At 36.2% G+C, this 8,706-nt stretch overlaps 2 protein-coding genes across 3 annotated transcripts; one reads left to right on the forward strand and one right to left on the reverse strand.

Moving 5' to 3' along the window:
• Positions 1-1,539: 1,539 nt before the first annotated feature.
• On the forward strand, positions 1,540-4,801 carry LOC107958930 (bHLH transcription factor RHL1). The gene is made up of 7 exons (XM_016894846.2): positions 1,540-2,290; positions 2,407-2,514; positions 2,620-2,781; positions 2,925-2,990; positions 3,313-3,378; positions 3,569-3,637; positions 4,089-4,801. The coding sequence occupies exons 1-7, from the start codon at positions 1,808-1,810 to the stop codon at positions 4,485-4,487; spliced, it is 1,353 nt and encodes a 450-aa protein (XP_016750335.1). The 5' UTR covers positions 1,540-1,807; the 3' UTR covers positions 4,488-4,801.
• A 1,962-nt stretch (positions 4,802-6,763) lies between these two features.
• On the reverse strand, positions 6,764-8,120 carry LOC107958931 (cytochrome c oxidase assembly factor 6). Of its 2 annotated transcripts, XM_016894847.2 has the most exons (4): positions 7,909-8,120; positions 7,657-7,794; positions 7,472-7,547; positions 6,764-7,110 (listed from the first exon to the last, which is right to left on the reverse strand). In XM_016894847.2, exons 1-4 carry the CDS (start codon positions 7,990-7,992, stop codon positions 7,103-7,105), a joined length of 306 nt encoding a protein of 101 aa, XP_016750336.1. In that variant the 5' UTR covers positions 7,993-8,120; the 3' UTR covers positions 6,764-7,102. The 2 variants fall into 2 exon arrangements, with proteins under 2 accessions (XP_016750336.1, XP_040968901.1); XM_041112967.1 differs by having other exon boundaries at positions 6,764-7,547.
• Between the last annotated feature and the right edge of the window lie 586 nt (positions 8,121-8,706).

The following is an 8,706-nucleotide window of genomic DNA, read 5'->3' on the forward strand; positions in this document are numbered from 1 at the left end:
CCAAAAGGATGGAGACCACCAGTGTCAGATGTTATCAAAATAAACTTTGATGGAGCTCTCCAAAGGAGCACAAAAGAGTCTTGTACGAGACTAATAGTGTGAAGGCCTGAAAGGACGGTGGTAGGCTCGAACATAATAATAAACAAACATATTTCATTGGTGTTTGCGACAGAGGCAGTTGGATGTCTCCAGGTGACACAGATGGGAATAGATCTTGGACTCCAACGGGTTGAGATTGAGGGAGATGCTCTCAGAATAATAAAAAACAAATTTCATCAAGAGAGATGAACCAGTGATTAGTGCCTGCATCGAAGATATCAAAAAACTGAAGGAAGCTTTCCATACCTATTGTTTCTCATACACTACTAGAGAAAGAAATGGGTTGGCTCACATCCTAGCAACGGAGGGTTTGAAGAGGAAAGAGCAAATCTATCTGGTGAAGCATGGGGCAAAGATATGGCTTAAAGGGTACCTTGGGGAAAACGATGATCAATTCTTCAAGAAGCTGAAACGGAAACGATAGAGATGAAGAGAGGAGGCTTTCTGGGGTCAAACTAACTGGTTAATTTTGGGGTCCCTAAAATACTATCGATTTTAGTGATTTTCAAAGTAGACGGTTTTATTTTAGTTGGCTTTTTATTTTCTTTTTTGGTTATTGTATAATTAGAACTTTAATATGTTTGTTTCTTTAGTTTTATTGACTCATCTAATAAATCCAGCTGGTTCATATATAATTTTAAGAAAGTTAAATTTATCAAAGGAACAACTTAGGATTTGACTTGAAAAATAAATGGGATGTCGAAGTGAGTCAAAGAGGTTAATTAAAGTAGTTGGAAAGTCCAAAATTTTTCAGGGTGTGAAAATTCAGTTAATTGACCTCATTCTGTGTCCCCAGTGCTTTAAATTTCAAACTAATCTCGACATCACTTAGAAAACACACTTAAAAAATTAATTCTGTAGAAACATAGGAATAATAAGATATAAGGATGGTAATGAAGTATGGAGGATGGATAAATATTAATTGTCAAATTTTTTATCATTTTATATTTTATATTTTATGTGACGAATGCTTGACATTAAAAATCATTATCAACTTTATAAATATTGGATGTATTTATTTTTTTCAATACTGTTAAATTTCAATTTAATTTTTGTTTATTATTTTTAATACTTTGAAATTTTTTAAACACAAATAACTAAATATAATTTTAAAAAAATATATTTAAATGTAAAATATAAAAAAAGTTTAAATAAATAATTATCATAATCACTCTTAAAAAAAAAGAAATTCACCCTACAACAATCCATTTTTTCAAAACAAATTCACTCTAGAACAATGCAAAATCCGTCTAACAACACTAATAAAAATTCATAAAATGTTTAAAAAATAATATTTGAGAAATAAAAATCAAATAATGTGTTAAATGTTAAAAGGGGAAAAAAATCCTGAATAGAAATTAGATAATGGTAAACCAAACCCTAAAAAAACAAACGCAAGTTATATAATAAGAAAGATGAGGCGCTGGCATTCAATGGGTCGTTGAAAAATAGGAGTGGAGATTTTGCTAATTACCATTGCTCAGGGATGATAATGATGATATGATGAAGAAGCATTTAAGTAATTAAACTCATAACAATGCCCCTCCCTCTCTCTCCTCTGTCTATATTTAATAATCCCAACCCTTAGAATTCCCAAGTGAAAGAAGACTCCTCCTCCCTTCATCTTCACTCTTCGCCAACCCATTGACACAAAACCAAAAATCATTCCTGATCCTAAAATCCCCTTTTTATTTACAACAGTTGAATTATGCAGCCTTGTAGTCGTGAAATGCAAGCAATGAACTCTCTCTTAAGCCCAACGCAACAAATCCCTCTCCAAGACCTTCAACCCAACGGAAACAGCGGCACTCACCAGGCGCAGATCCACAACCCACAGTTCGATCCCACCTCCTCCCACGATGACTTCTTAGACCAGATGCTCTCCACTCTCCCTTCTTGCTCCTGGTCCGACCTCAAGTCACCTTGGGACCCGCCTAAATCTGATGAAACGCCGCCTTCTAATCATGACAATAATGTTGGGTTTCACTACGACGAGATTCTAGCCTCCAAGCTTAGACAACATCAAATCAACGGCGGCGGCGGAGGGACTACTGCAGCTATGAAGATGATGATGCAACAGCAGATGATGTTACCGGGAAGACCCATCGCCGCCGCAGGTGGAGGAGGGTTGACTATGCCGTTGCATAACGATATCGTTGATGGGTCTTCGTTTAAGTCCCCCAATCAACAGGTTGACGTCACTTCTCACTATCTTAACTTGTTTCCTGTTTGGCTATATACTGTAACTGAAATATAGACATAACAACAATGAATGAGTGAGGATGTTTCTGAGTTGTTTTTGTGCAGGGTGGGGAGGGTTCCGTGCAAGCTCTGTACAACGGTTTCGGTGCTGGATCTTTGCATGGGACTAATAATCAGTCACCGAACCAGCCTCAGCCTTTTCACCATCCTCAGGCATACCTTCTTTTCTCTTTTACATTTTCCCCAAAGAATCACGAAGACCCTAAATGGGCTAATGATACATATCCAGTTATTCACAAGTACTTATTTATTGTTCAGGGAGGCAATATGCAGACACAAAGCTTTGGAGCAACAGCAGGGACAGTTATGAACCAAAGTCAGGCAAGCGGATCGACAACGGGAGGTGCACCGGCTCAACCCAAACAAAGAGTTAGGGCTAGAAGGGGTCAAGCTACTGATCCCCACAGCATCGCTGAAAGAGTAAGCAATCCCTTTCTCTTAATCAGTACTTGGTTTTTGCCTTATTGTTCATGAAGATTTGTTTGTTTTTATCGTAAAATACATTAGGGAGCTGAAAAGATGATTTGATTCGATCCGTATACTGAAATGATATGTGTTGGCAGTTACGCAGAGAGAGAATTGCAGAGAGAATGAAAGCTCTTCAAGAACTGGTTCCCAATGCCAATAAGGTACACTTCGCGCCGGCCCTCCGGCTTCAAATTCTTTGACTATTCTCGACGGTCAAATGTTAGGTATCAGAATATAAGGGCAGGTGTCAGTTAGTAGGATTAATTAATAGTCACAGTTGTGTAACTTTAATGCTATTTGGTCCCTATCCCGAACCTTACTCCTAGAAAAGAGTTGAGTTAGTAACTGAATTTTTTTTTCAATCATATCATATCATCTTTAACAATAAAATCAAACTGTTATATACATTAATTAGGAAAGTTAATTAATGCATGTTAGCATATAATTATATTTGTTTTTGATTGTGTGTGTGTGGAATGACAGACAGATAAAGCTTCAATGCTTGATGAGATAATCGACTATGTCAAATTCCTCCAGCTCCAAGTCAAGGTGTCCACACTTTGTCTCTTATTTTTTTTATTCTTTATTCTGAATTAAATTATGAAGGATTCCCCAACCAGGTTGACATTTAATTATTTATTTTTTACTTAATCCAGTTGTAATTATATGTATGGGCCTTTCTGACACTGAAATTCTTTTGCTTTTTTTTCTTTTTTGCTGTTTCCTGGAAATTATACAGGTTCTGAGTATGAGTAGATTGGGCGGTGCCGCTGCTGTTGCTCCCCTTGTTGCTGATATGCCATCTGAGGTAAACCCTAATTCCAAAATCATCCCCTTTTTCATTTTTCACTACAGTTTTCTGCCCTTGTAATAATTTACATTCATCGTAATTTTCTATCCCCCTCTCAAAAAAGAAGAGAAAAAGACCGCCATAAATATGTTGTGTATTTTCCTTTTTTAAAGAAAAACAAATGGAAATGGAAAATTATTACTAAATGTAAACATAAAAAAATAGGCTTCTTTCTTGTCTTGTTTAAATCATTCTGTTTCTCTCAAATCACACCACTAAACGACAAAACAAAAGTAGCACGCTTGCCCCCACTGTCATAGATTCCTCTTTTCCCTCTCTAGAACTTTATTTATTTATTTATTTTTTTGAGTTTGTAGTCGTTTATTTTTTTGTCCAAGCATCTCTTTTGGAGGGCGAGAAAAGAGAAAATGATAAAAGAGTACTCTGTTTTTTTTTTTTGTCATTGCAGGGAGGTGATTGTGTTCAAACGACTGCTGGCGGTGGTGGGTCCCTTCAGAGAAATTCTAACGGTAACCAACCGTCTGCGAATAACGACAGCTTAACGGTGACGGAGCACCAAGTAGCTAAGCTAATGGAGGAAGACATGGGGTCCGCCATGCAGTACCTGCAACGGAAGGGACTTTGCCTCATGCCCATTTCCCTAGCCACCGCCATCTCAACAGCCACGTGTCATTCCAGGAACCCCATGATCAACAAGGGCAGCAGCAGCAACCACCCTTTGCTTCAATCCAATGGCGATGGGCCTTCCTCGCCTAGCATGTCCGTCTTGACTGTCCAGTCGGCTACAATGGGTAACGGCGGTCTTGATGGTTCCGCAAAAGATGCTGCTTCCGTTTCCAAGCCGTGATGACGGCGTTGACTGACTCAAAGCTTAAAAAAAAAGAAAAGGATTTGTGGAGGGAATTCAAAGGCCAGCTTTAAGTCTAGGAGAATAAGGTGGTGAAGAAAGGATACCGTATTTACTTGGACTTTTGGTAAAGCCTAGCTGCTAATCTGACCAAACCCCAACTAAAACAATAACTAAAAGAAGAAGAGGATTAACCCAATCCAATCCTTAAAACAACAACTTACTATTAATATTTTGAATTGTTTCTGGTTTGTTATATGTTATTTGCATGGATTTAAATGTAAAATAAAAATGAAGGGTGTTTTTAGAACAAAGTATGGATTATTTAATACTTTAAAATAATTACGCAATTATTATATGGGGATGATTTTGCTAGTTTTATCTGAAAAGGAGTGGCCCAGCCAGCTTTGATTACTTTATATTTTGTTTTTTATACTAATACTAAGCAAGTGGGGTGTATCTTGTGAGAAATTAGCTTAGAAGTCAACGGGCGAGCAGCTTTTCCTTGTCTTGAGTTTATTATAATCTTACTATTATTTTTTTAAATGATAGAATAGAGATAATGATTTATTTTGGTTGAACAATCTTTACACCAATAATGCCTTCATTTTTAAATCTCGTTGGCGATTTTTATACATATAGAGAAGCCCTGTAAAAACTGGTAACTTAAGTCAAGGGCATTGGGGTCATCAATAAAGTCAAGGAGCGTTGACTCTATTGGGTATTGTACTTAAACCTTGCCATCTTATAAGATCATGCATGGAAATTTGGCCTCGTCACTCGTTATTTATAAATTAATTTAGGTGATATCGTATGTTCTTATTATATAGTAGTAGTAACAAGATCATTTATTATATTAATAAAAATAAGGGGTTGTTAGGTCAAGAAACATCAGGACCACAAGCTAGCAATTAAGTTAAAGTTTGACCAACAACAAATAAAAATTATAAAAAGGAAAGTGGCAAGCAACTAAGGTGAACAACAACAGGCTGCATATATGAGTTCTGTGGCCCAGTCAAAACGCGTAGACTTCACCATCCTAGCAGAGGAACACCATATCAGTTCTTTAACCTATGCTCAATGTAACAATTCGAATCTCAAAACAGCATACCAAGAAATATATAACCCACTTAACCAAGAAACACGACCTTAGCAACACAACATTGCCGGCAAATTTCAAGCATCATAGGTTCGCAACCAATTAGAACAGCACTGGGAACCCATCTTTTAAACCTTAAACAAGGTGGTAAATCACCCAATTTTTGCTTCAACATTCTCAACTAGTAGGATTAATGGTAGGTAGGGCTGAGAATACACTGGTTACCTACAGCATCTTCTTCACATTGACTAGACACCCAACAGCACCTGCAAATATCTCTTCATAATACTTCTTGCCTGCATGAGATAGAGACAGAAAAGAGAGATGCTGCGACTAACTTGAAGCTCAATTTCAACAGATCTTGTTCACATCTAACAAATTTATACATCCACTACAGGCACATGGGAGTATGAAGAGACATGAAGTCCACTACTTTGTGTCAATGACATATTATATCAAGTATTAAATGATATAAAAGCAAGTAAAAGAATATTTTAGCCCATCTGCTCCAACAAGTCAGTAAAAGATACTATTCCAGTCTAAAAAAACAGAAAATTAAATTAAATTAAATTAAACACCATTAAACAAGCTGGTAGTTAAAATTTCAAAATCATATGTATTCTTCTACAGGTACATTCAATAGTTTAAAATATTTATTAGCTGTATTCACAGTTCACACTCATTCCTCTTCTAAGAACACCTCTTATCATGAATTTAATGCTATCTGTGCATGTCTAGAGAGAGTATTACATGACAGACAGATGCCATGTGTTCAAACTCGTATTAAACCTATATAAAAACTTTATTTGAGCATTGAATCAAATCCCTGTTGAATCCAAATTACAGCTTCACTAGCTGCATAGTGAAAAACAGACCACAAGCTTGGCATATTGTAGTTCCATGTAAGAAACGGAGAACCAATAAGATTGTATGAATACACAAGCAGAAGATAAGGATAAAAGAGTTCTTCCTCCATGCGTGAAATAAACTTGGTAGGTTGTAGTTCCAGTCAATGCTTTAGAAGAAACAAAAGATAGATGCGCATAGAGCAAGCAGAGACATATATTTAAGAGTACCAAGTCATGACAACGAGAAGAACAAAGCAATGCAACTCTTACACATAGAACCATAGATAGTCTAGATTTAGAACAAGGAGTTAAAAGGAATGAAAAAGAAGTAAGAAACATATCTCAACATACATACATATGCAGTAAGAGAAAGAAGTCAGCTTAACATTTACATGGTACAAGTACAAGTTTAACTGGGATAATATGGAAAGTCAACAGCTGGCATAAGATGTTCATTCATAATTAAAACCTTACTCAGACATATCTTCATAGGTATGCCTGAATCAACAACAGATAGAATATTTGAAATCAACAAAACCCCCCAATGGCTCAGCAGAATCTTAACTCCAGGTCATTGGAGACACCTCAGCAATTTGATTAAAGGATGCAAGATTCAGCCAATGATAGACCAGGATGGTCCAATCTTCAGCAGAGGCCGAAGACAAGCATTACACCCCTGCCAAAAATAAATAGACTTAACCTAATGAGTACTATTCACTTCAAATTCAACAACAATACCACTCTTAGCACCCAAAGTTATGAGCATATTTAGGAAGCGTTGAGTCAATACAAACAAAGAGCACTGTGATTCATACAAGAAACATGATTGCCAAATTCAAAAACCAATGTCAATTCTTTACCGAATATCCAGTTTCCCATCTAAGCGTGTAATCATTAATGTGATTGTATGTCCTAAAGACTACAGAGATAGCAATTTCATGTAACTAAGGAAGCCCCTAAAAGTCTAAAAGCTTCAGTAGGCATTTAAGCAGAGGTTGGGGGCCTGAAAGTGTAAGGTTGTGGAAGTGACAACGGACCTCTCCTCGTTTCCTTATCATCAAGCAGCCTCTGCGTTCGCTTGGTCTTACAGTACTGCCTATCAAAATGCTTCACCTACAAAAAAAACCCAAAAAAGATGCAGCCCAAAATTTTTTTAAAAAAAAAGTGAAAGATGGAACAATATTTATGGTTAAATAGCTAAGATTAGAGAGTAATCAGTTACCCAAGAAACTCGACAATTCTTAACGTAATCCTCCCTGGAGGGTTTGCATTCAGTGGGATATAAGAGCCCCACTGATCCGATTTCAGTGGGTTTCTTGTCCGAATGTTTTTCCAAGCAAGAGTAAAATGCATCACGAGCCTTTTTTAACCCAACCCCAAATCAATAAAAAAAACAACATTTAGATTAGATTGTTAAGGGTTTATTTTGCAATAAATTACCGAGATTAAAAAATTGGAAATGAAGAAGAAGGACCTTGTAGCAAGCTTGCCTGGCTTGCAAAAGCACGTCGGTGTGGATTTCGTCTTGTTTAGCAGATGCATAAGCTTCCAGCGACATGGCTTACTGGCTTTTACCCAAGAAAACAAGAAAAACAGGTAGAAAGTGCCTGTTTCCTTTACCGAGCTTTTTCTGGTTTCGTTACTTGTTGTGGAGGCAAACGCAAGAGGGCTCCATTCCTCCATTTGGATTTGGGCTTCAATCTGGTAATTTTGTTTTTCTGAAGGGCCCATCATGCAGCTTTAACATTTTGTGATTCTTCTTATAATTATAAACATTATTTTATTTAATTGAATAAAAAATATTACTTGCATGGAACTCATTGCCAACGATGATCTAATTTTTCACTGAAATTGCTCAAGTTTGACCTCATTTCATGGCCATGGTTTGAATCAATTTTATTGCTTTTAATTTTAATATGAAATTTTGAAAAAATTCTCATATTCCTAAATCGTATTTAAAAAATAAACAAATAAAAAATATGACAACTTCTAGAGGCGAAGTCAGAAAAATTTTTTAGAGGGGGCCGGATGAAATTTTAATTTTTTATAGTTTATATCTTTATAAATTTTAAAGGATTAAATCAAATTTTTATAATTTTAAGGGAGGCCAAAGTATAATTTTATCTTTACTAATTTAAAATTTTTAAAAAAAATTAAGAACTTCAAGTTAATTTTACATTTTAGAGGAGGCCGAATCCATGCCAGCCCCGGACTTCGCCCACAACTTAATATCACTAATCACTAATGAAATTAAAAAAATCTGAATCCATTG

Source organism: Gossypium hirsutum, chromosome A05 (genome assembly GCF_007990345.1).
Source record: "Gossypium hirsutum isolate 1008001.06 chromosome A05, Gossypium_hirsutum_v2.1, whole genome shotgun sequence".
Taxonomy (NCBI): Eukaryota; Viridiplantae; Streptophyta; class Magnoliopsida; order Malvales; family Malvaceae; genus Gossypium; species Gossypium hirsutum.

What these genes read in the sequence shown, in the direction of transcription:
- LOC107958931 (XM_041112967.1), bottom strand. Translation starts at nt 7,992, where the DNA reads ATGTCGCTGGAAGCTTATGCATCTGCTAAACAAGACGAAATCCACACC. An exon ending in CCAGGCAAGCTTGCTACAAG is followed by an intron (nt 7,795 to 7,908) that starts GTCCTTCTTCTT and finishes GGGTTAAAAAAG; the next exon opens with GCTCGTGATGCATTTTACTC. An exon ending in AGAATTGTCGAGTTTCTTGG is followed by an intron (nt 7,548 to 7,656) that starts GTAACTGATTAC and finishes TTTTTTTTGTAG; the next exon opens with GTGAAGCATTTTGATAGGCA.
- LOC107958930 (XM_016894846.2), top strand. Translation starts at nt 1,808, where the DNA reads ATGCAGCCTTGTAGTCGTGAAATGCAAGCAATGAACTCTCTCTTAAGC. An exon ending in TGGTTCCCAATGCCAATAAG is followed by an intron (nt 2,991 to 3,312) that starts GTACACTTCGCG and finishes GTGGAATGACAG; the next exon opens with ACAGATAAAGCTTCAATGCT. An exon ending in TTGCTGATATGCCATCTGAG is followed by an intron (nt 3,638 to 4,088) that starts GTAAACCCTAAT and finishes TTGTCATTGCAG; the next exon opens with GGAGGTGATTGTGTTCAAAC.